Here is a 27,317-nt window from a genome sequence, read left to right on the forward strand (position 1 = left end):
TAGCACAAAAATATGATTGTTTTTGTAATCGAGTTTAGACTTTTTTAGCATTTTTTTAATTATTGAGAAATATATTTATTTTTATTCTTGAAGTAATGTCCAATTGGTTTTTGTTTTTATACTTTACTCTTCAGTGTTATGGTATCTCTTGGCATCATACTCTTGACTCTGTGGCGAAACACTCAATTCCTGTCTCTTTCAATTTTTCTCTCTGTCAAAAACCACCAGTCTATCATACCAAAGTTCATAAAGTCGTGCATTACACTCTTAATACATAAATAGCTATTTTTATCAGATGTTAAGGAAAGTCCTCATCAACATATATTTCAACAGTTTTTCATCATATATTTTTCAGAATATTTATCAAGTTACTGCTGTACCTTTCAGCAGTTTTTTTTTAATCTGATCTCTGTCTCAATGTGGTATGGAGATGTGGTCTGTTATTTTTTGTTATACAAGACCCTATTCTCTTGGCAAAATCAAGTCTGCAATCATTAATGTAAATTATCAATTTGAAAACGACAGATTCATTACTCTTTTATTCATTTACATACTTATTTTGAGTTTATTGCTTGTAACTCATTTCCATCACTTACATCCTTAATACATGTCTTGAGCTACAAATGGCGATCACATGCTCTCCTAAAATTGAAAAATTGTAGATTTCTGTTGTAACACGTGCTCTGAACATATTGTATTGTAAGAATATGGACGTTTGAGAGCTAGAATAATAGAAAGAACCGTTTCTTGAAACTATTGAGAATACATTTGAATAGCCTACCTAGCCAAACAACAGTGGTAATCATTCTTCTCATAACAGTTTGAAACGAAACTAATTCTTTCCTAGAAACTTGCTAACAATATTCTTAACACTATTCACAGATACATTTGCAATAGAAATTACATGGCCCAATGTGCTTAGTGTTAACCCTTGTATATAGCTATAGCATAAGTTGATGGCAGGTAGATGGCGTATAGCAATATAGATATATAGTTAGGAGAGTAGTAGAATATAGATATTATGTAGTTCACAATGTTACCACGTGGTTAGCATATGCTACAATGTTACCACGTGGTAAGCATATGACCGTATTATTGAAGCAATATTATTTGATGATAAATTACTTTAATAAACACAATACAAGTAGATGTCTATAAAAATTAGGTCATGAAGTAGGTTAGGCTATATATAAATTTATTCAATAAATAATATGATGTACAATGAATTCTAATTCAATAATTATTATAAGCGAAGTAAGTTAGTTGAATCCGGATTCATAGGCTAAGTGTAAATTTGTAAATAGAATTAGGTATATTTAATTGAAACATGTTGACAATGAGTATAAGAGACCTGCTTAATCAAAAGTATCTTATTCATTTGATTTATTCAATTCAATTGTAATGATTTACTGTATGAAATTGTGTTTTGTTCTTCATTTAATGTATTTATTATTGAAGTATTGGATTTATAAGATTGATTACTGTATTAATCAAATTCGATGAGTATGTATTTAATTGTCAGTATCCAAACTTCAGAGTTTAAAAGAATATTGGTAAAATGTATGATATCATCTGTTTTAATGATCAAGGGGTGCCATAGTTCAAAATTATATATCATAATAAACATTAGAGTAAATTGAAATTGATATTTGAATTCAGTTTGTAAGCTGAATATTAGGTTGAAATGTTGAAAAGTTTGAGTGTAGGCGGAACTAGAGGGCGAATGGTGATAAGGGGTGGAAAATCGTGGTGCTAGTATATAAACAGGCAGACCATGTCTTGCAAGGCTAGTTGCTCTTAGTCTCTTGGATTTTGGACAGTGTTCAGTGTAGGAGTGATTCTTTGGTTTCAGACTTCAATTATACTATAGGGAATTGACAACCAGGTGAAGTTTGTATTTAGAATTTTCAATTTTCCTTATTTCAAATCCACACCACCCCACCCTAAAAAGCCCAAATAAGTATATCAAAATTACATAGCATCAAAGTAAACAGCAAATTTAATTATTACTTCTTTTTAAATACATATCTATAGACACAGTTTTAATTAACTTCTTGAAGCTTACAGTTGAAATTTTCTTCTAAGCACAAACAATAGTTTATTGAAGAAAGGCTCCCCTGATCATATTCATTCTTTAAAACTTATTAATTCTTTTGTTTTTGACTGAAATGGTATTTTTTTTTTAACCAGAGGTGTTTCAATATTTTGATCTTACATTCTACTCTTAAAGTAACCTAATTAAGTAGGAACTGTTTGTTAAATTTCATTGTATAAAATTAGACTTGAACTGTAGTATTTTCAAAAACTCAATAATCTTGTATATTCATTCTAAATCATTACTATATTTTAATCAATTTCATAAATTAATTTCAATTTAAAATGTATTAATAAATTCATAATTAACCTTTGTTTTGCCTTCCACTTTATACATTCCCTTACACACGACCCTGATCTATCTCTCTTTATCTTTTTCTTCTATAATATTAGCTCAGTGAGTGAAATATAAGTATCCACACAGTGAGTGAAGTTATAGTTTAGTTATCATTTTATCAATCCAAAGTGATTGATTGGAGCCAGGCAAAATTCTGTATAGAGTGAGGGAGTTCAGATCCCACTCTAAACAAAAACCACAGTGTGAAGGAGTTCAGTATATTCAAATTGCTTTTTCTCAACTTCCTCTCCAGCCGCAAAATTTCTCCTTCTGCTCACCTACTACTTCATTCATTTTATCCAAGTGTCTCTCAATCTATCCTGTGATTTTATCTGAAAAGCTTTTCAGTTTCTTATAAAATTCATAGCAGATGTCCTGACTCATTTCGCAAGAGAGAAATTCCTTTGAATGAGGGAATTTAAACTCAGAAAACATGTTACTATCCTTGCTTATCTTTGAAAATGGCAAGCTATTCTACTTCTTGTTACAGTTCATGACAACTCCATACACTCGAAAATTGCTTATATTGACGCTGCTGAAGTACAACTAATGTGCGAGATAAATTACTTTTAACATGAAGAGGAGAAACCCATTTCTCCCTCCACAGTTTGTAGCATAGTCACAGACGGACATCCTGCGCACAATTGGATGCGCTGTGTCATTTCGCTTCAGGTTCTTGTGATGAACACATCTCCGTAACATACACAAACATATCACTTTGGAACATTGCCAGTGGAGGGGAGCGAAGCGTTACAAAGCTCTCTCACACAGACACAAAAGAAGGAGAATGATGCTAGGTAGTGGGAGAGATTAGTGAAGGATAGAGCATCGGACCTCTCCGTCTTTGATAAAGAGCCGTGTTAAAAGAAATTTATCTCGCACTTTACACTACTCCAATAATGCACACATGACAGGCAAATGATGGAACTATACATAGACTGAAACCTTCTCCTAAACTTTCAAAGAACCATCACAAAACACTAAAAATTACGGAGCATTATTTTTCACCACTTCACTGTAGGCAGGCCTACCAACCTCCAGTAATGTTATAACTTGAGCACGTGAATATTTTGAAATGAAAAACTATTCAACATTTTTGATTCTTAAAATTAATATAACACAACATCACACTAAGTAGAGAGGCACTTTTCATTGTTACATTATTTCATATGAAATATTTTTCTTTGCAGGTTTTCCTTGGACTGCTGGAATATTTGCCCTACAGAGATAGAAAATCATTAAGCGAAACTTCAGCATATTTCAATCAGCTTTGTTTGGATCACAAATATTTAGATAAAGAACAAATCGTATTCGAAGGATGTGTACTATCACCAGAAACCTCTCCATTAGATATTTTACTAAAAAGTGAGCGAACATTTTCAAATATTAAATGTACCAATCTTGAAATATTTAATATATCTGACATTTTTTGGAGGAGATTCGGACCATACATCAAAACACTTCACTTGAAAAGCTGCTCCATTGCGTTGAACTATGTTTCATGTTTCTTCTCTTATTTGGAAAACTTGGAATATTTGGAATTAGACGAATGCAGGGATTTATTCATGAGTGGGACTATGTTTTCAAAACCCGATGATCTTCTCAAAGTCGGAGATGCTCTAAAAAATGTGAAAGAGTTGGTGGTGAACGAGCAAAATTACTTGAGCGATGCACTATTCAATCGGCTTGTGACATGTATGCCTAATTTAAATAATTTATCTCTTCATGGTTGTTATATAAATTGCCATGAAGCTGTATATAAGAGATACTATAGGAAAGACAATGTGGAATTGGGATCTGACAGTGTGTTGACGTTCAGATTCATCTTATCATATCTGCAAAAAGCTTCCAGGTTTTTAAAAAAACTTGATTTCAGTTGGACAAAATTGGACAATTCTTGCTTGAAGAAAATTGCTTTACTAGATGGTTTGAATTTGACTGAAATATGTTTGCATGGCTGCTCTCAGTTGACTAATGAGAGCTTGATACACTTAGTGAACTGTCAAAAGAATTTATTGGTAATTGATATTGGCAGTTGTGTTTGCTTGACTGATAAGGCATTGATTGCCATAAGTGATGGTCTTCCAACATTGAAAGAGCTCAATATCTCAGGCTGCTCAGGGATTACCTACTTGGGACTTGAATCTCTGGCTAAGCTAACCTATCTTAACAAGCTGACCGTTATATATTCGGGATCTCCTTATAAGAAAGAAATGCTTCCATTATCAAACAAGAATATCAAATTTCTTGATTTGAGATCATCAAATTTTAACGACTTAGCACTGATTACTCTGATTAGTGATTTATCCAATCTTGTCTATCTTGATCTTGGTCATTGTACAAATAGCGTCTCAAATTTATCACTGCATGCTATATTCAGAAACTGTCAACGTCTGCAGCATTTGAAAGTGCGAGCTTGTCCGAGAATAACCAACTATGGCTTGTGTGGAAGTGCTGCAATTCATCCTGATCTTGAAAAAATTGAGAATGAACAAGCTCAAGCTCTCAGTACTTTAGATGATGGACAGTTTAGAGATGTAGCTATCGATACTCGAAGCTGTCGTTCATTGCTTGAACTGAAAGGTGAGTTTTTGATTCAGTCATGATTTTATAAACATACTGTGGAACAGTAGTTACTATCCTCTTCTTCTTCTTCTTTTCTTCTTCTTCTTCTTCTTCTTCTTCTTCTTCTTCTTCTTCTTCTACTACTTCTTCTTTTTTCTTCTTCTTCTTCTTCTTCTTCTTCTTCTTCTTCTTCTTCTCTTCTTCTTCTTTTTTTCTTCTTCTTCTCTTCTTCTTCTACTACTACTTCTTCTTCTTCTTCTTCTTCTTCTTCTTCTTCTTCTTCTTCTTCTTCTTCTTCTTCTTCTTCTTCTTCTTTGGCTGTGCCTTATCCCATTTAAATGGGGTCGGCATACCTTCCTCTTAGTCTGCCTCTCCACAAAGCATTATCCAATGCTTCCTCTCTCCTCCAACCACTCTCCTGCAAGTCAGCCGCTATTCTATCTCCCCACCTCATCCTAGGTCTACCTCGTCCTCTCACACCATCCAAAACCAAATCCTGCACTCTTCGTCCAACATAATCATCCTCCCGTCGCTGTACATGCCCAAACCACCTCATCCTTGTCTCCTGCATTTTCTTTCCCAGTGGTCCAACTTTTACAGTGCCTCTGATCAATTCATTTCTTATTTTATCTCTTCTTGTAACCCCACACATCCATCTTAACATTCACATCTCAGTCACTTCAATCTTTCGTTCCTGTTTCTTTGAAATGGGCCATGTTTCTGTTCCATACAGCATAGCTGGCCTCACAACTGATCTATACACTTCTCCCTTCATTTGACAATTCACTCTCTTATCACAAAGAACACCACTCATTTTTCTCCAGTTCATCCATCCACAATTATTTATTCTATGCTGTATTTCTACGTCAAGCCCTCCATCTCTCTGTACACTTGAACCCAGGTACTTATAACTTAGTAGTTACTATCCTCTAAATTATATATTTTCTTAAGCTGTTAGATAGTATTGTATGAATCAATTATTCAATAGTACTCACATTTTATGTTTTGACATTTTAGAAGTTTAAGCTGCAAGCAATTCGGAAGCGTTTCAAGACACTGGGCCCCATCTCCAACATACTTGAATTATCTATTAAATTTGGATAAGTTATTGTTGTACTTTTTGGAAACATTTAAATAAATCAATTTCATTATCAAAGAGAGTTAAGTTGATGAATGGTGGAAATGAGTGACATACTTTAGAATAATAAAATTGGAGAATTGGTTGTATTAGGTGGTTTGGAGTTCGTCTGAAGCTATAGGTCCACTCATCTCTTTATAAACCCACACAAAAACCTATAGAGCTCATTTGGGCATCAACATTTCAGCAATCTGAGAAGTAATTAATGCAATCTAGAATAGGTATATTTTATTTGTATATCTCAAATAAATTAATAAGAACAATATGAAAACTTGTAGTACCCTTTTTTATTTAAAATATTACAACGACTATAACTTGGGTCATTTTCACTTTGAATTTGTAGATTAAAAGTTGTCTTAGGATATTCCGAGACAGTGAGTCTCTGAATAACACTACCCTATTAGTACCGGTACCGTATTTAAAAAGCTTGAAAAAACTCCCTAGTTTTCCGGTAATCCGCTTATTTGTCTTTTTACTAATTCACGAGAACCTTTTCTCTTAAATCGAAGATTTTCACCCGAAATGGTTATGCTCTATGTAAGATCCAACCATAAAACAAAAAAAAACATTAGTTTCCATAGCAGTGATTGAATTAAACAATTATTTTGTTAAATTTTCAATTTCAATTTTCTCTTTAGTCTGTGCAAACCTTATATTGCAGCATTGTTGTTATGGAGTACAGTGCCGCCAGATTTCACAGAATAAATTCACTACAATAGTAATGAGAACTGGTAACATCCATATCCAATTTTTCAACTTTATAATAAGAATAGCTAAGACATTAAAACAAGTTCTACTTCTCTTATCATTATCTTCATTATTTTTTGTTCCAGGGTTGAAGACCTTGCACTTGGGGTTTTGTTTTGAAATAACTGATATTACATTGCATCATGGCATCAAATTCTTAGAGTTGAGAGACTTGGATCTGTCTTGTTGTAATGTGAGTTCCCAGTAAAATTTTCAAATTTTTTCTGTAGTGGATTTTAAGTGCTCTAATAGCTGTTTGTGATAGCAGCGAGCAGGTAATTTATCAGCACAATCTGTGTTGATCTCTGATCAATCAGTCCATTTGAGTTACAGATCTGACTTTTCATATTTTTCAATCTGATCTTGTCATTAACCGCAGCTTCATTCTAACTTTGCATGCTTATTTTAAAAGTTCAAGCTGTAATACAGCTTAAACAGCTTAATACAGTAAATATTAATAATATTTACTGCTTCTCTTGTCAATAATTCAATCAATAATTTTATTCATTCCATCACAAAAACACACAAAAGAATTAAAATAATACAAAAATAAAAGGCTACTATCAAAATACAAATTTCTGATGAAATACAAAAAGAGACTTCATGGTGGGGTGTGCTAAAAAGAAAGAAAGGAGGAAGGTGTCCCATGTAATAGTCTGGTAGTGGGTATAAATTTTAGGGGAAAAGGGTAAAGAGTAGTGAAAAAGGAAAGAATGGAAGAGGAAGAGAGGAAAAAAGAGAGAGAAAAAAAATATGAGCAAAATTTCAAGCGATTCCACTTCTATTGATTGATTGCAATTTCTATTTTGTAATTTATAAAAATTGCCCATGCAATATATCTCTATCACTCATCTATTTTATCCTAGATCTTCAATTAGTTTTTGTTTTGAATCTTAGTTATGCCCATGAGTTGTGTTTCTTTGTAAATAGATCTCAGAAGCTCAAAAGTATCCAGTGAGTTTAATCGACGAACCTCTATACTTATGGCATGCGTTTCATTACATCATACTCCAAAAATAATAAAATATTCATACATTGTTATTGCTATACCAATGACATTTAAATGTTACTGCAAGAATGGGAATAGTATTTTTACTTAAGGTTACCAGTACCTGCTTTGCACTTGCTATGAAAAGAAAAATTATCGTTTCCTGCACATTTTCGTTTTTGTTTCCTGTGCAAGAAAAGGTTGTTGTCGGGTTGTCATAATATTTTCAAAATATGTACAGATTTTGTTTGCAACATGAGGGAAACATTTGTCAAACTCGATGTATAGTAACTAACCAACGTACCTGCTGTTACAATCGTTATCGTTCGGCAAATAATTGATATGCAACACTACAACATGATAAATATATTGTTGGCACGTGATAGTCACATTTCCCAGTCAGGTGACAGTTGAATTATTGTCGAGGCGTTATGTGAGGTCATGTTTGTGCGGCTTAGTTCACTTGATTGGTTAAATTGAAAAAATTAAGCGTGTTTGTGGGTTTGCACTGGGAAAACTCCCATTCCTCCTCACGCAGCAATCTGTTTTGCACGATTGTTGTACAATTAACCACTTACTAATTCTTATTTCAGATCACTGATGACGGATTAAGAGTTCTTTCGGAGAACAACCCAAGCATTGAAGAGCTTAACCTTAGTGGATGTCACACTATAACTGATGAAGGACTCAAATCATTACAGAACTTACACAGATTGAGACGCCTTTCCTTAAAAGTGAGTGTTGTAATATTACATTTTTTCTCACATTGGAATCGAATCTTCAATTCGAGATCTATGAAACTTTATAGTAAATATCAGAGTTATCGATAGACGGACAAACTTTTTGACGGAGAATTTATTATCGTAAATGATTGTTGCATTGTTCCATGGTGTCACCGAGGCTGGGTTGACAGAATTAAAAAGATAAATGGTTTAGTTAAATAGAGATGATATATGAAAGTTTAAAAATAACAGCTTCAAAATAAAGTTTTATTGAGAACAGATGTAGGGTGTGAATTCTAAACTTGTAATTTATAATTTTTTTTGGTGACGTGTCTGTAAAATCGACACCGAACAAGGCTTTGGCTCTGTGACTTGTAACTTAGACTTTTCCTGTTCTTTCTTCTCTGAAACTAATGGCTGGCTATGTGTGTGTTGTAAATTTTTGCTCTGAATCATTTTGCATTTAAGCGAATTTATTAATGTTTTAAATTGAGTTTTAAACAGTTTATAGTGTTCTATTTTGTCCATATAATTTGTTTTGTGTGTATACAAGCCAATAGCCACTGTTTTTTCAACTGTAAACTAGATAAGTATTTTAGCTCGTAGTAACTTTAAATGCTTAGGCTTGTAATATATTGTTCTTTGTGTATCTGTGTATATTTCCAAAATTCATCTGAAGATTATAAGTTCATTTGCTCTGAAAACTGGATTTCTCATTCATAGGCGATAGATCCATTCATAATTTATCAAGAATCTATTACATTGGAGCTGACAACTATCCTTAGGTTAATAGGTGTTAAATGCTATTCCAACCGAATTAGGAAAAATTGGTAGCACGGCAAATGTTACCCCTGTGGTGGGACCGAATTACAAAATAAATATGTCCCAAATGGTACACTATGAAATCCCTGGTTATAAAAAATTATTAGTAGGATAGATATCTTGATGGGTTATGAATGGTATACTGCTGAATGGGAAATCGGTTCAAGAGAGATCAAGTTTTAATGAATAGATATCAGTGCATATTACAAAATGGCAAACATTAAAAATGATCTGAATCTTATAGCATTCTTAACACAAAAGTTTGATGAGCAAAATGCCAAGATTGATGAGCAAAATGCTAAGTTTAATGCTAGGTTTGATGAGATGAAGCAAGAATTTGCTAGCATTAGACTAGAGCAGGTTAGTATAAACCTTCTATTGAAAAATGCACATGAAACATTGAAAGATAATCATGAAGATAGTAGTGTTAAGATACAAGATCAACTCATTCAAGTTTCTGACAATGTAGGCCTAGTTACTGTTGTTGAAAAAGTCAACCCTAATGAGATAGTAGAATTGAATAAAGAAGTAGGTAGGGAGTTGTCTTCACTGAAAGTCAACTATCATGAAAGTAATATTGCTACATTGAAGGTTAGGAAAACTATAAACAAAGTGAATGATAGTAGTTTTAATTTTTCTGCTCAAAATTTTCAAGTTTATTTCAATATTATTGAAACTTTCAGATTGTTTAGTGTTATTTCCGGCTCTTATCAACCCTTCGAAATTCAAAATTCATCAGTCATATCTCAAATAGGTATTCTCTGAGTGTTAATCTTTGGTGAAAACAGAAATTTTAAACTCAACCTCACTTTGGACTATTTATGTGCCAAAATCAAGGAATTGAAGAAGTTTTGGGCAATTGCCTGTTTCTCTTTCCAAATATCGTGTTTGTGACTGTTCTAATAAATGAATGAATAAATGATTACATGAGACAGGTTTCTGTGGAGGTTAGGAACAATGTAAACAAAATGTATGTTGCTTTGAGTCAAGTTGATGAGTTCAACTTTCAACTGAGAATTGAAAAGGTGTATGCAATGCATTCTCAAGTGAACATGACTAACTTTTGTAGGCAAAACGGCTTTGTTGAAACAAATGAACCCATGAATAAAATCATGTTCTTGAAGAAAACAAAGCACAAAGTTTCCATTGATGTATTAGTATTCAAAGGTTGTTTCAAGTTGCTTATTTACAAGATGATGACAGTGAATCACATGATGAAAGGGTATTCCCCAACACACAATGATTAGGAATCCTGTGTCATGCCGGGATTCAGAATAGCAATGACCGTAAATACCACGTATGGTAAGAGTCCATAATTGTATCTTTTTTCTTTCCTGTAGCCTATTTTTCTTGGCCCTTAATCTTTTCAAATTTCGATTCTTTCCTGTCTTTGTGTAATGTTCAGTAAATTTCTTCTATGATGCATATCTTAACCAATCTTGTCCATAGTCATTTAAATTTGTATTTTTTCTGAAATAATTTTAGAAGTTAAAATAGTAGCTTATTTTCCTAATCTTTAAATTGTTGATAAAACTTAACTTTTCCAAAATCTATCCATTGTAGTGTAAATAATTGTTTGCTTGCGGTATATTTTTTCATCATGTATTACATATTTTAATCATGTCTATTTTTTTTTTTTAGGTATCATATTAGGTAATTAGGTTTTTCAGAGCAAATTATGTCCCATTTTCTCATTTTCAGTATATTTTTATTAAATATACTTCCTCATGAAAGTTCAGTACTGACATGTAGGATAGGCTCTAATTAATCTTTCTCTTCTTTGTATTGTTTTAGGAAATTTATTTACCCAGTTTTCTTTTTCTCTTTTTTGTATTTTTTAGGGAACTTATTTACCCATTATCCATCTTGATCATCTTTGTATTATAATCTTGAAATGTTTGTTCTTATTATACAGTCTTTAAATTTTAAATTATTTAAAAAAATAAATGGTTCAATTTAGAACATGCTGAAATCTATTCTTATGTATAAATTCTTTTGTTATAATAAATAAACTTCAAAATTTGAAAGTATTAATGAATTGTGTAGCCATATATATGTGATGTATTAATGAAAGTTAACTTGAAAATAATGTTTTCATTGAATAAAAACGTTTTGTTATATTATTAATTGAAATAAGTTTTTGTAATTGATATCTTTTTCAAAATTTTTAAAATTGTTTGTTCTATAAATTTTGATATGATTGATTATCGTTTGAAATGGATGCTGGAGTGTATGTAGAATTTTTAGTGGGGTTTGTTGATTAGAATTTTGCTGGTATGTGATTGTTTTTTGAGATGGAAACCCATTATTGCCTAAAGAAGGAATAACAGAGGTTATGACTTAGAGAGGCAGTAATGAGATAATATTTTTTGTGTTGATTACTTATGTTGATTGCCATAGATGCAAAATAATGATTAATAATGTTGAATGCCATAGATGCAAAATGATGATTAATTATGAATATTGATTGCCTTTGAAGCAAAATATTATTGATGTTTTGAATGATTTCTTGTTTAATGATTGATAGTAAAGTTTTGTCATGAAATGTAGTTTGTGTTTAGAACATTGAAGAGTCGAAATAAACTATAGTATCCAACAAACGATGATTAATAATATTAAATAATTTGCTTTTTATACAATATTTGAACACAAAGTTAAAACTAAATAATTTTGAAACCCTGAATGATAAATCATAAATATGTGAAATGAACTTGCTATAAATGAAATGTTATATTAAATGATAATGAAATGCAGATATATTATGAAATGATTGTGAATAGAAGATCAATTGTCTGAAATTATTGAAATATATATTGAAATTAATTTTTGTTGTGATGATCTGATGTTTTTTACAATTTTGATAATGATACAGGGTGTTATGAAATTCTATTTCTATTTTGAAAAATGGATTAAATTTTGATATTTGAACAGTGAATAGATGGAAATGAAATTTTTTTTTAGTGAAAATTTGTAATTGATATTTCACAATTTATGTATTGCTGACTGTATAATAGGATGTTAACAAATTTCAATTTTATATATACTTGAAAATAATTATCATGTGTATTAGATTGTATTGATAGCCTAATCAAGTTTTTCTTCTTAGTTTATAAGCATTTTAAGATAACAGGTACAGCACAGACATTAACATTGAAATAGTTATCATGTGAATCTCAAAATCAGCAACAAGTGAACGCCATGAAGAGTGTTAAGAACATTTGGGTGATTTTCGAACTAGTGTGACATAACTACGCCAATATCTACGCTGATGCCTACACCAATAGCTACGCCAAAATCTACGCCAATGCCTGCGCCAATGCCAATGCCAAAATCTACGCCAATGCCTGCGCCAATGCCAATAGCTACGCCAATGCTGATACCAATGCCAAAATCTACGCTGAGGCCTACGCCAATAACTACGCCAATGTCAACACCAATATCAACACCAATAACTACGCCAAAATCTACGCCTATGCCTGTGCTGATGCCAAATCTGCGCCAATGCTGATGCCAACGCCAATAACTACGCCAATGTCAACACCAATATCAACACCAATAACTACGCCAAAATCTACGCCGATGCCTGTGCTGATGCCAACGCCAATATCTACGCCAATGCCTGCGCCAATGCCTATGCCTGCGCCAATGCTGATACCAATGCCAAAATCTACGCTGATGCCTGCGCCAATGCTGATACCAATGCCAAAATCTACGCCGATGCCTGCGCCAATGCTAATGCCAATGCTGATATCAATGCCAATAGCAATGCCAATGCTTATTGCTGACTTTGTACCTCAAACTTCAACACTACTACATTACCTGGAGGTAATTGTCATCCATGTTCACATTCGCAACTTTGAATTCAGAATAACAGTCACAGTATCATGAAAGAATTGATTCAAAAAAATCCTCTCCTAAATTATTCCTGTATGCAGAACTCTAAACCTTGAAAACTGAAAGTATCAAAAAACCAAACCTTACCTAAATTAATCCTCACCTAAATTAATCCTGTATGCAGCGTCTATCTCTTTTCCAAAAAACGAATTACATCGTCATTTCAAGCCTGAAATGTACATTGTATAATTACAAATATGATACAAAATTTACGTGACTCTGTATCGAGTTTGGTATGCAGCTGTCTACTACAAGCATGAGGCAATGCTAACTGAGATGTCACCTGTATCAAGTTTGGTATGCAGCCGTCTATTACAAGCATGAGGCAATGCTAACTGAGATGTCACCTGTATCGAGTTTGATATGCATCAGTCGACTACAAATGTCAGCCCAACACTACGTGCATCCAGATCAGCCCAACACTACAAGTATTCGGATCAGCCCAACACTAACGTCATCACATTGGAGTCACACTTAACTGAAAATCATACTGAGTGCCTTAACGGACTGTTTTCCAAAATGTGCATCGATAAAATCAACCGAGTCAATAGTGAAAGAAATGAACATTTTTTGATTTATTGAAATTTTATGTGAAAATTAAATGTAACAATTCATCAATTCATTAAAAAAAAAAAAAATAATAATAATAATACATTTTTCATTCAACATACTAAATTTTTTTTTATGCAATAAAAAATTGAATTTTCTATCTATTAAATTTATGTGCAATTTCAAAAAACTATTCTTTACATATTAAACTTTCTGTTGAGATATTTTCATTTAAATTATAAAGCTAAATCAAAAGTAATATTGATATTCTATACTTTGAAATATTGTTTGGAAACATATAACAAATGCTATTGATGAATTTTTATAATAATTTTCAATATTATAGGACAACATGTAATGTTTTTATAGAAAAATTGTTACTGTTCTCGAATTTACAATTCAAAATTTTCATTAGGGTCAATGTAATTTTTTTCTTTAAATTTTCAAACAGTAAAATTTTTTTATGTGAGAGTGGGGGTATTTGTAATATTACATTTTTTCTCACATTGGAATCAAATCTTCAATTCGAGATCTATGAAACTTTATAGTAAATATCAGAGTTATCGATAGACGGACAAACTTTTTGACGGAGAATTTATTATCGTAAATGATTGTTGCATTGTTCCATGGTGTCACCGAGGCTGGGTTGACAGAATTAAAAAGATAAATGGTTTAGTTAAATAGAGATGATATATGAAAGTTTAAAAATAACAGCTTCAAAATAAAGTTTTATTGAGAACAGATGTAGGGTGTGAATTCTAAACTTGTAATTTATAAATTTTTTTGGTGACGTGTCTGTAAAATCGACACCGAACAAGGCTTTGGCTCTGTGACTTGTAACTTAGACTTTTCCTGTTCTTTCTTCTCTGAAACTAATGGCTGGCTATGTGTGTGTTGTAAATTTTTGCTCTGAATCATTTTGCATTTAAGCGAATTTATTAATGTTTTAAATTGAGTTTTAAACAGTTTATAGTGTTCTATTTTGTCCATATAATTTGTTTTGTGTGTATACAAGCCAATAGCCACTGTTTTTTCAACTGTAAACTAGATAAGTATTTTAGCTCGTAGTAACTTTAAATGCTTAGGCTTGTAATATATTGTTCTTTGTGTATCTGTGTATATTTCCAAAATTCATCTGAAGATTATAAGTTCATTTGCTCTGAAAACTGGATTTCTCATTCATAGGCGATAGATCCATTCATAATTTATCAAGAATCTATTACATTGGAGCCGACAACTATCCTTAGGTTAATAGGTGTTAAATGCTATCCAGCCGATTAAGGAAAAATTGGTAGCACGGCAGTGTGGAAAATATTCCTCAAATGATGCTATAATATGATTTCCATTGTTGAACATTAAAAAAACAATAATGTAGAAATAGATGTCAAATTTACTGGATATTGCAATTATTGAGTTGATTCAATCTTAGTTTATTCAACAAAAAGACAGAGTGATGTAAAGAGAAAAAAAATGTTTTGTCGGAAAAATTCGTTTCATTGAATACTCAATAGTGTTGTCAAACTTTTTTCTGCCCGCTTATATTTGTGGTACAGCACACGGCTGCCACTCCAACAATATTGGTGGATTGACTTTGATTTCATGAATAATACAGTGAAGTCAGTCGCTGAGTTCTCTCACAAAATTGTTTTTTCAGAATTCAAGCCTCTAATTCTTATTCTAGAAGTGTCATTTTCTTCAATCACCGATTTGCCATAAATAGAGAACAAATGAATGTGGAAGAATAATTTTGTTCATTGAAAGTTACTTACACTTATGATTATACTTCAACATAATTACTGTGTGCTTGGGGCATTTGTCATAACAGTGGACTAGCCTACGAAAATCCTCTCCATGAAATGCTGCCGTCAGATGAGTTTAAGTGTGCTTTGGCGTTGTTTTGAAGCTTCTCGTTAGTTTGGAAGCTCTGCTCTCAAAGTCATGACGTGAGTTTAGGAAATAGGTGGCCTAGTAGCATTTTTGTATGGCGGGTGATCGAAAATATAATCCGGGCGCAAATGTCATTCCGTGGTCATTTTTGGGTAACAGCCGTGGAAATCTACTCAATTTCTTCGTGGAAATCGATTATGTTTCTCATAATTGAGAAACGCAATTATGATTTGTCGAAATTACAGGCAAACACCTCAAAAACAAGATTGCCGCCAAGGTTTTTAGGATTTTGCTATATCGCTTGTATTTCAATAACCGTTCAGTATATTCAATGGTTTTTTTGACGAAAATATTCTAAAAATTATTCCCTACCATTTTTTTTACATAACATTTTTCTCTAAAACGCATATTTTATTATTTATAACCTTGAAAAGCCCTACAAAACTTTTTTTCACAATGTTTTTCTAATTTCTTTCAATCATAACTTTTTTTGTGCAAGAGTGACATTGAAATGTTAAATCTATGAAATTTAGATAGTTTTTCCAGCTTCATGCGCTGTACGTCAACAAATGTTTTCTCCAGCGCCCTCCAAAGAAAACCCTGCATGATTTCTGGTGCGTTTTTCCATACGCATGAGGTAACAAGCTACAACTATAAAATCGATTTTTTCATGACTGCTTCAAGATAGAGACTTGCAAATGGTCTCAATCTCTTCTTTACAACAAGCCGAATAAGAAAGAATATTGATTATGGAAAAAACAAAAATATTCGACATCATTTAAAAATCCAAGATGACGGTCATTATTGATAGAAATTGTTATATCACTTGTTATTCAGTTATTGTGAGAGATATCGGATTGATTTTAACACTATAGTGTTTATAATTAACCAAATTATAATATATTCCAGAGAATCGTCTCATTTGGAGTACTCTTTCCATTATATTGCACTTCAAAAGCTTGAAACATACATTATTCGGGGTTTTGGTTGAATATCTTGAACTGTTATTGAAATAGAAGCAATATAGCAAAATCCTAAAAATTTTGGCAGCCAACTTGTTTTTGAGGTGTTTGCCTGTGATTTCGACTAATCAAAATTGCTTTTCTCACTATGCTAGATCTAAGAGACATCTTCTATTAGATCTAGATCTAATGGAGACATCTTCCAAGGCTGTTACCCAAAAATGACCACGGAGTGCCTTTTTCATGACATTTGCGCCCGGACCAATATCCTATTTGATTAGCTGGAGAAGCCGTTTGGTTGCACCAGCTCTGAGAGGCCAAATTGACATGAATCATAACGATTATGGAAGTCATTTCAACTGACGTCTTTAATTTTCCACCATTCACGCACAACATCATCACTTACAGTGATGAACTCATAACGTTTCCTGCCTAAACTTCAATCATTCTTCGGCAAATTTATGCTGAACTATTGCCTGTTTCTGGCAAAAACGAAAATCGCTACACAATGAAAAAATTCAGACAAAACTTGGCAGGAGAATCATGTGAGATTATTTTGAGCCATGTTTCTGGGTCTATTTGCTCGACAACAATATATTGACAATCTGACCGCACCGATCACAGGGCGTTTGGTGGAGATGACAAGCTATTCAGCTCTGAGAAAATCGTATCCATACACCTTGTGATTTGATATTTGATCGGAGTTTGAAAAAAAATACCATTGTTCAATTTATTCTATTTTTCATTTCATGACTTGTCTCATGATATTTGTTTGGAGTTTGAGAAAAATCACCATTGTCCAATTTATTATTTTTAATAATATTTTTCATTTCATGACTTTTAATATCAGTAAACAGTTATTAGTAAAGGTTTTTGCCATTTTTTCTATTCCATCTCTTCTTACTGTTTCTCAACCCTTCCCTTCCGTTTCCCTTCTTTGATTCCAGCTGGGGCCTCTTCTACTATTAGTCTTAATTTAAAAAGAATCTAAATGGAAAACTAACGTGATTAATCCATCATTGTATGTTCTTATAATCCTATCAATATAATATTTTTCCGATTTCGGGAAGGGTCTAAGGATATTTCAGCTCTAGTCAATACGCTATTGTTAAATTTGTTCTGGAATTGAACTCTCAGATAGAATGGGACGTCATATAATTGAAATTTCTCATTTTAAGTTTAGAAATGAATATAGCTAGTCAAGATAATCCTCAAAACTTCTCAAACTTGAAATTCTCTTTTATAAAATCAAATTATACAATATTCGGTGTAAACTATTAACAACTTCTAGCTGATGATTGATCATTCAATCGCTTCATTTATTTTATCATTAAGATTTTAAAACAAACTAATGAATAATTGTGTATTTTACAGAATATTAAGCAGATAACAGCTGATGGAGTACTAACTATGAGGAGGAACTGCAAATCATTACAGTATTTGGATGCTTCACAGTGTGACTTGAATTTGGGAGTAATGGATTTGGGAAGCTCAACATCTTCAAACCCTGAGGGATTTCTATATTTTCAGCCTCTAGGCACATTCTCAAATTCATGCCCTCGATGGCAGAACGACACCCTCATTCATCAATCCGATTCACCATCATCAATGGAATCATGAAAGGGCTTTAGTGTATGTAAGAACTGAATCAAATTTTGCATTATCTTATGTCTACACCAAATCAGTTACTCCCACCAGAGGTCATCGGCTTCTATTCTTGGATTGAATGGAAAGTATGAATTTCCTCATTCAAATCAAATTATTATTTTTCAAATTGAGGAACATTTCAAGATCAGAAATCAAAACCTAGAACGAAAAACCATTGAACCAAGCTTTATTTTTCACTGTACGAGGCTTTTCCGAAAAGTATGGGCCGTTTGGTTACAGAAAAAATATTCATAAGATACTAATTTTATCGGCATATTTATTTAGGTATAATCTTACTTTAATCCTCTACTTGGTTGAATTCACTTCAAAGCATCTTATGTGTCATTGCACGAGCTTCTTCAACCCCTCTGCATAGAAGTCTCCACCTGAGATTCAAACCAGTGAATAACGGCGTTTTGATTCCCTTTTCGGGGTTTAAACGTTGTTCACCGAGCCAATGTTCAAAGTGCAAGCAAGAAGAGGAGTAATCACTAGGTGCAAGGTCGGTATCATTCGGTTGCTGGTTGGAAGGTTGAACGAAGATTTTAATTTTCTCCCATGGATTTTGCAGCAGTGTGCCTGCCACTCCACTCTTCATCTTACTCCACTCTTTGCCACAACTCATAACTTGCCTGGTAATTGTATCACAGAACGCACTGCACAGTTGGTGGGGTCACGAGTTCCAGGGTCATTATTCTTTGCATTCACCGACAATACAACTACAAAATAAAACCTACCAAATGACGTACCTAGCACCGCAACGAGTCAATAAATGGCACTGCAGTTAGTAAAATGAGCAAACGGCCCTTACTTTATAAATCCACCTTGTACAATCATAAATAAATTTAGAGTAGAATAAAAATGGGAAGTCTGGCACATGTTGTGCAACATGTGCCAGACTCTCCATTTTCTCAAGGTCACCAAAACTAAGTAGACCTAACCTTACCTAACAAAAAAATATTAAAATTTATAAAAAATGTATTTATTATCAAAATTTATTTTTAAAAATTTTAAAAATATTCTTTATTATTAAAAATGTATTTAAAAAAATAAATTAGTTAGATTCATAAAAAAATTTTTTAATAATATGTAATGAAAAACCTCTGCATTCTAGGCTTTATTGATCAGTAATGAATTCATAACAGATTCAAAATTAGAATAAATAGTTCAACATCTGATAACAGAAACATAAGAAGAAAACACTAGTCATATGATGATTCAATATCATCACATTCTTCCCGTCTTTAGGAATTCAATGAATAGTCTTTCAAATAAGAAGGCATTTTGCGCTCTCTATAAGATCTTCGCAGGGTGCCATCAGGAGGCTCTTCTTCATCACTGAGGGGGAATCCTGTATTTGTTTCATCTTGATTTTCATGATAATTTTCTTGATTGTTCTCAGGCTCTGCGTGATCACTAAGGCTTTGTATCATCTTGATTTTTATCGTTATCTTCTTGAATGCTCTCTTCTCCTCGAGGGGCAAGGTTTTTCAATGATACAGTTGTCTCTCTTCCATCACTAAGCCGTACCTTGGCATATTGTGGGTTGATTTGAAGAATATCCACCTCCTCGACCAATGGATCGAATTTACTTCTTCGTATAGGTACTTTCATTAGGACTTTGTTTGAAGGGGCAAGCCAGGTTGGAAGTGCTATACCATTAGATGATTGTCTATAGTGTCGGAACATCCTATCATGTGGTGTCTCATTAGTAGCTGTGCACAATAGGGATCGAATAGAATGTAGAGAATCTGGGAGCACAGATTCCCAATCAGATACATCCAAATTTCTATGCTTCAATGTAAGAGACACTGTGCGCCAAATTGTACCATTTTCTCGTTCGATTTGGCCATTTCCTGGTGCGTTATAAGGTGATGACATGGAAGTGGCTACTCCTCAATTATGAAGGAATTCCTGCAGCTCTCTGGATTTGAAAGAGGTTCCATTGTCAGTATGTACATAAGAAGGTAAACCAAAGGTGGTGAACAAGTTCACAAGGCACTGAATTACAGTTGATGAATTCATATTCGGACAAGGGTATGCAAACGGAAACCTAGAGTACTCATCAATTATTGTCAACAAATATTTGTTTTTAGTTTTTGATGGAAGAGGACCCTTGAAGTCCACGCTTAATCTTTCAAATGGATGTGTCGCCTTTATGAGAGTAGATTTCAATTTCTTGAAAAATTGAGGTTTTATGGCATTACATGTTTGACATGAAGAAGTCATTTTCCTGACATCCTCAACTGAATAGGGTAAATTATGAGTTCTTACCCAATGAATCATTCTGGTCACTCCAGGGTGACACAAGTCACAGTGTAGGGAGTGTAATTTATCGGTTTGAGTTGCACACTCTGGAAAGTGCAACTGCTACTTGGTTGTCCTTTCCTGGTCTGTAAATTATTTCGTAATTGTAGCATGACATCTCCAATCGCCATCGTTGTATTTTTTCATTTTTTATTTTATTTTGATGAGTCATATCAAACATGAATGATACAGAGTGCTGGTCAGTGATAATTTTGAAGAATCTTCCAAGTAAGAAATGTCTCCACTTTTTAAGAGCACACACAATAGCAAAAGCCTCTTTTTCAATGGATGAATGTTTACGCTCACTATCATTCAGCTTCTGAGAAAAGAATGCTACTGGACGTCCACACTGTGATAGGACAGCTGAAATTGAAAAATCAGATGCATCTGTTTCAACCACAAAAGGTTCAAAGTCGTCAATTGTACTAACTACTGCCTTAGAAATCTCAGTTTTGAGTTGATTGAAGTCAGCTATAGCTTCAGAAGTCAAAGGAAAGGTCTTTGCTGTAAGAAGCCGTTTAGCTTTATCTGAATAATTGGATATCCATTTGGAATAGTGTGCAAACATTCCAATTGTTCGCTCAAGAGCCTTTCTATTATCTGGGGGTGGAAGATTGAGCAATGGTTTCAGACGTTCAGGGTCAGGAGAAATTGTCCCATTTTCAATTTTATAGCCAAGCAAGCTTATTGAAGTAAGTGAATATTTGCTTTTTTTCTGTATTGATTGTAAAATTAAATTTTTGTACTGCATCTAAGAATTTTTTGAGATTCAAATCATGTTCCTTCTGATTCTTACCACATATTGTCACATCATCCAGGTATGCATACGTTTTTTCAAGTTTTTCATTATCAATGACTCGCTGAAAAGTGGGTACACCATCTGTCAGACCAAAAGCAAGCCTTCGAAATTGATACAAACGGCCACATGCCTCAAATGCAGTGAAAGGTCGATATTTTTCTCGTAGGGGTACCTGGTGGTAAGCGCTTTTCAAGTCAATAGTGGTGAATACAGAGTTTTTTGAGACCTTAGAAACAATATCTTCAAGACTAGGGAGGGGATATGCGTCAAGATGTGTGTATCGGTTAATAGTTTGAGAATAGTCTATTACCATTCGCTTTTTGTGATTTTCGTTCTTCACTACAAATGCTTGAGCTCTCCAGGGAGACCTGCTTTCTTCAATAATTCCATCAGCTAGCAGTTTCTCAATTTCTTTCTCCATGAAACTAGTGTCTTCAAGAGAATGCTTTCGGGATTTAGTAATTATAGGTTTAATGTCTTTAGTTAAAAACTCAAAAAGTGGTGGAGGTTCTATCTTTGCTGGAGCCAGATAATTGATAGTCAATGGGGGTTTAGTTCCTCCAAATGAAACTCTAAGTTCAGAGTGTTGATTAAGTAAGTCATGTCCTACAATAACATTAGCACACAAATCAGGCAATACACTGAATTTTGTTTTGGGGTAATGTTGACCTGAAAATTCTAAATGAGCTACACAATAAAAGGAAATGTTCTTTCTTAGTGATGTTGAAGCCATGGACACTGCACCAGTTGTAGGGTACATTTCAAGTCCACATTTTTTAGCAAAACAGTGTGAAATAAATGTCTCAGAGCTTCCTGTATCTATCAAAGCAGAAGTAGGAATGTTGTTTACCTGAGCTTGTACTGTAGCATTTTCAAGAACAGTAGAGGCTGCAATAAGCGCCGAAGATGAAGAAGTTTTAGTAGATTTGCAGACATTTTTCCAATGACCTATTTTCTGGCATTTTTCGCATGAGTCATTTAGTGCAGGGCACTGCTGACGTGTTTTATGTCGCTGACGACCACAAAAATAACATTTTTGAAAACTTGAGCTTCCAGTTTTTACAGCTGACAAATTTGTTTCTTTACATGAATTTTCTGAAGAATTATTTGAAGTGGCATTAAGAGTTATTTCAGAAGAGTAAGAAGCTGATTGATTTCTGGCAGATTCCAAGGCACGTGCTTTTTCAATAGCTTCATCAAGAGTTAGCTTGTCAAACTCCAAAAGTCTCAGTCTTATCTGATGAGAGCTGAGGCCCCGGATAAATGAATCACGAATGTATGTTTTCCTATGAGTTTCAGAATCAACATCTGCAAACCCACAATTCTTACTCAGTTGTTGTAAAGCTTGGTTATATTGGTCAATTGTCTCATCTGAAGACTGTTTTCTAGTTGCCAATTTATGTCTAGCGAATATTTCATTTATTGGTTTTACATATGCAGATTTTAGTGCGTCAATAGCCAAAGTATATGAATTTTTGTCGGCAATTGTTTGATAAACAGAATGAGATAGAAAGTTGGTAAGCAACCGCAACTTACTTTCATCATCGATGTCTTCTTCGTCAAAAGATGCGATGAAATTCTCAAAAGTCTTTAGCCAGAAGTTCCATTCTTGTAGAGCAGTTGGAGAATTCGGATCACCATCAAACTTGTCTGGTTTCAAAAATTTGTCCATCGTAACGCGAATTTTCAGTTTTCGTTTCCAGAAAAGATTTGAAGATTATACATTTGTTGTTGAATAGAAATTGTGAAATAGAGAATAGAAATTGATTGACTTGTATTTGATAAGATGAATTGATTTGATGATTTTGGATTACTGATCAATAAATTGTAATGAAAAACCTCTGCATTCTAGGCTTTATTGATCAGTAATGAATTCATAACAGATTCAAAATTAGAATAAATAGTTCAACATCTGATAACAAAACATAAGAAGAAAACACTAGTCATATGATGATTCAATATCATCACATAATAATAATTTAGAAATTCATTTGAAAGTATTGTAAGGGTTGTTTTAATAAAAAGATAGAAATTCTATGATTGACTCACATCAAGGCCTCCTTGACGTTTATTTGCTTGAATAGCCAGTTGGGGTGGTAGATACTAGGCTACCGTAAGCCAGAACTTAACCTTACAAGATGATATATAATACTATTAGTTTTGAAATGCTCACAGAGACCAGTACACTTGTATTGGATAAGCAGCTTATTATTTGCTCAAAGCAATTGGGACAATATTCAATAGAAATATTTGTCTCGACAAACAAGTTGGCACAAGAAAATTTGTATTATTAAGTCTCATGTAACAACCTCTTTTTTAGATAAATTTAATTGCCTGACTTGAAAACTAGTGGCCACTAAATCTATTACTTATGTGCCCTTCATCTAATTTTTGTTTGGGAGTGAAATAAATTTTTTTGCTTTTAGTTCAATTCAACATGCTGGGCTAGCCTACTAACTTTACATTTGTGATAGATTATTTAAGCAAACTTAATTCAACTTGGATTTTACTTTTTATATCATTTGAGTTTCTAATTTTCTAGCTCCAACTATAATTTACATTGAGAAAACAAATAATACATTTAAAAAATAGTTGAGATTGATTCACCTATCACAGCCATTCAGGAACAAATAGGAACAAGAACAGAGCATCACAAAAATTTTCTTGTTTCTTCTCAAGAGTCAGCTGACTTTTGAATTATCAACCCAATGAGTTGATAATAATATTATGAATTTATCATTAATTAATTTATTAATTTAATTAATTAATCTATTAATTTATTAATTATTTTGCTAGCCTATTGAATTCACAAATTGCCTTTTAATTAACCAATACCATTATTATTATTTTCCAAATGATCACTTTAAGTTGATTCATGACGTCATCTAGTTGACTGGACATATAGCCTCTGGCATCCATTCAAACTATTATTTATTAGCTCATTGAGACATCCTTTTCTGAACTGTCTCTTTACAGTATCAAAAGGACTTAAAAATATATCTAGAGTTGATAGAATGTTGTGTGGAGCCTCTGGTTTATATAAGGGAGCTGCTTAGCCAGGAGAGACCATTTTGAACCTACTAGTGTCACAGTGTAGTTGTGTTACAGTGAATCATTATAGCAAATAGCAGAGTAAGTACAAGTGTTCATCATGTTGTTTTAATATTAAGGTAATACTTTGCTTATTCCAATTAAAAGGGTTGACAATATTATTAGATGCAAAAGATTCTAGTAGTCTGATATTACTTGCTGCTGAGACCAATAGTTGGAAAGACAAACCCATTATATAGATATCAGGCATCCATAGTTGTCAAACTATTCCAATTGCAATGACTAGCAATCATTAGTTGTGAATGATCCCAGTAGCCTGTTAGGTTATAAAGAATAACCTATTATGTAGAGACTTGAATGATGCCATGTTTGTCATTTTCAGACATGAATATGGAGAGAGATGCATCATCCACATGTTCCCCACCTTCTCCCCAACCCAATACTCTGTCCTACCTCAATATCCCACCCCCTTTGTATGATCCAATATTATCAAACTCTACTCAAAGTCCTCCACCTTCACCACAAAACCCACAACCTCCATCTTATTGCTATCACTTATCTTATAAACTATTCTACCCTTACATACACTATATTATGTTCCTAATCTTCTCCCTCCAAGAAACAGTTCCCAGCCTACATCCTCAAGGAACTCACCCCAAGAGACTCAATGATAGACTTTGAGGAACCCAAATCATGCCAAATGATGTCTGAAATTGATTAACTCTTCCCATCCTCCTCACCTGCTAATAATGTTGATGACCTCCCTGCAACACCACCATTATTGACTGTGGGATGCAACTCTTTTACAGAAAGACATGCACTAATGGTAGTAAAAGCTGAATTACATCTTCATCCATCATTCCCAGCAGCCTAATATGTTGATAATGATTTGATATGATAATCATTCCATCATCTCATATACTGTAGGTAAGAAATCACTTTACCATACTTTCAACTAAGGCTATTTCATGAACCCCCACTCAAGGCTGAAGGCTGTTTCATATAATAATTATTGTCAACCCTCTCAATTGAAATAGTTCAACATAAAAGTATTAGCTTAATATTAAAACAGCATGTTGAACACTTGTACTTACTCTGCTATTCACTATAATGATTCACTGTAACACAACTACACTGTGGCACTAGTAGGATCACATTGGTCTCTCGTCGCTAAGCAGCTCCCTTATACCAGAGGCTCCCACCACATTCTATCAACTCTAGATATAAGTCTTCTGATACTTATATTTTAAAATAATTTTTAATATTTTTTTAGTAATTGTTAATTTTTTCCAATATTTTTTCAAAAATTTTAATAATTTAATTGTTTTTTATAAATTTTGAGAACTTTGTTTTAGGTTAGGTTAGGTTAGCTCTGCTTAGTTTTGGTGGTCTTGAGAAAATGAGGAGTTTGGTACACGTTGTGTCAGACTCCTAATTTTTATCTACTGTGTAGCTCAGATACTCATACATAGGCATTTTAACAATTTGTTCATTAGTTACTCTTGGTGGAACTTGTAATGACAGTTATTGTTTTTCTACAAGCAGAAGAGACTACATTGAATCAAAACTGACTTTCAAGTACATGTATTAGAACCCATAACTTTAGATAGATATGAATATAAATTCGCAAATGTTCAATAATTAGTTTTACATTTGTTGTATAGTTACTCTTGGTGTAATTTGTTAAAGCAGTTCTTTTCTCCAACTTTAAAAGTTTATCAAAGAATTTCATGTTTGAGTTTCTGTATAGTTGTTAACAATCAACATGTGGTAAGTTTCCATTCGGTTTTTTAATATTGTTCGCTTGTTCAAATAATGTTAAATGACATTTTCATTAGATTATTTTATGTTACCCTTGATGCCGAAGAGATAAGTCACCCTTGAAGTTGAATATAATTATAAATAAGTGATAGCAGTATTATTTAAATGTGAATTATCAAAATAAGATTAGAAATAGAATAAATGAAGAACATTAATTCACAAATGGTTATTGTGGTCCTTATTTTCAAAAATATATCTGCGAATGCAGTATAAATGAAGTGATAGTAAGTGCCAATTATTAGACTAAGTCAATATAATTGAAATTTGAAGAGTACTTTTCTTTAAGAATAATTTAAAACTCGTTATTTAACTGATTTCCTTGTATTGAAATTGTTACTGATTTCATTTTATGACAACATTTTCTGGAATAAAATTGTGTCTGTGTCACTGCTCTTACATAATATGAACATATTCATATTCCAATTTTCCACAGTCTAATAGCATTACTTTTGTCTTGAAGAAAAATGTGATATGGTACATATAAATTGTATTAAAAAAGATGTAACAATACAAAGATTTGAAAAATTTGCAGATTTCTTATTTATTCAGTAAAGATCAACGACTCTCACTCACTTTATTCTCAACTTTTTTGTACCGTACTAATTTTTTACTTTGAATTGATAATTTAGATACTATAAGGTTATTCTTCAACTGGAACGTTCAGTGGTAGAAATTAGAAAATATTTTATAAATTGAAAATTTGAGGTGTAATTCTAATATTTCCTAAATTTTGCTGATTTGATAAGCAGGAAATGGGTTTTTGAATGTGATGAAAGAATATTTTTTTTATTGTGATGAATTGAAAGGAACTCTTGGAAGTGTTGCAATAATGAAGAATACGAGGAGGGTTCCCGCTATCACGCTTGAAGACCCTACATTCATGAATAGGATTCATACTGTTATAAATAGTAATGTAACAATGTTGGAAGCATCAGGCTCAAGCTTGGCAGTTTATACACAGAAGTAGAGATGAAAATCAACATTCAA

General features: G+C 33.0%; 1 protein-coding gene across 5 annotated transcripts in view; it reads left to right on the forward strand.

The window, feature by feature from the left end:
- The window catches only part of LOC111044634 (dynein regulatory complex subunit 6), a 32,056-nt gene extending 5,199 nt beyond the window's left edge, over positions 1-26,857 (forward strand). The window contains exons 1-5 of one of the 5 annotated variants that reach the window (XM_022329835.2): positions 3,625-3,796; positions 4,812-5,014; positions 6,968-7,074; positions 8,463-8,603; positions 18,080-26,857. In XM_022329835.2, coding sequence (XP_022185527.2) covers positions 3,750-3,796; positions 4,812-5,014; positions 6,968-7,074; positions 8,463-8,603; positions 18,080-18,325 — 744 coding nt within the window. In that variant the 5' untranslated portion in view covers positions 3,625-3,749 and the 3' untranslated portion in view covers positions 18,326-26,857. Of the gene's footprint in view, positions 1-3,621; positions 5,015-6,967; positions 7,075-8,462; positions 8,604-18,079 lie in introns of those variants that run through there. The other 4 variants (XM_039421245.1, XM_039421248.1, XR_005570488.1 and 1 more) reach the window with 4 other exon arrangements.
- The last annotated feature ends 460 nt before the right edge of the window (positions 26,858-27,317 follow it).

Source organism: Nilaparvata lugens, chromosome 2, assembly GCF_014356525.2.
Source record: "Nilaparvata lugens isolate BPH chromosome 2, ASM1435652v1, whole genome shotgun sequence".
In the NCBI taxonomy this organism is placed as follows: Eukaryota; Metazoa; Arthropoda; class Insecta; order Hemiptera; family Delphacidae; genus Nilaparvata; species Nilaparvata lugens.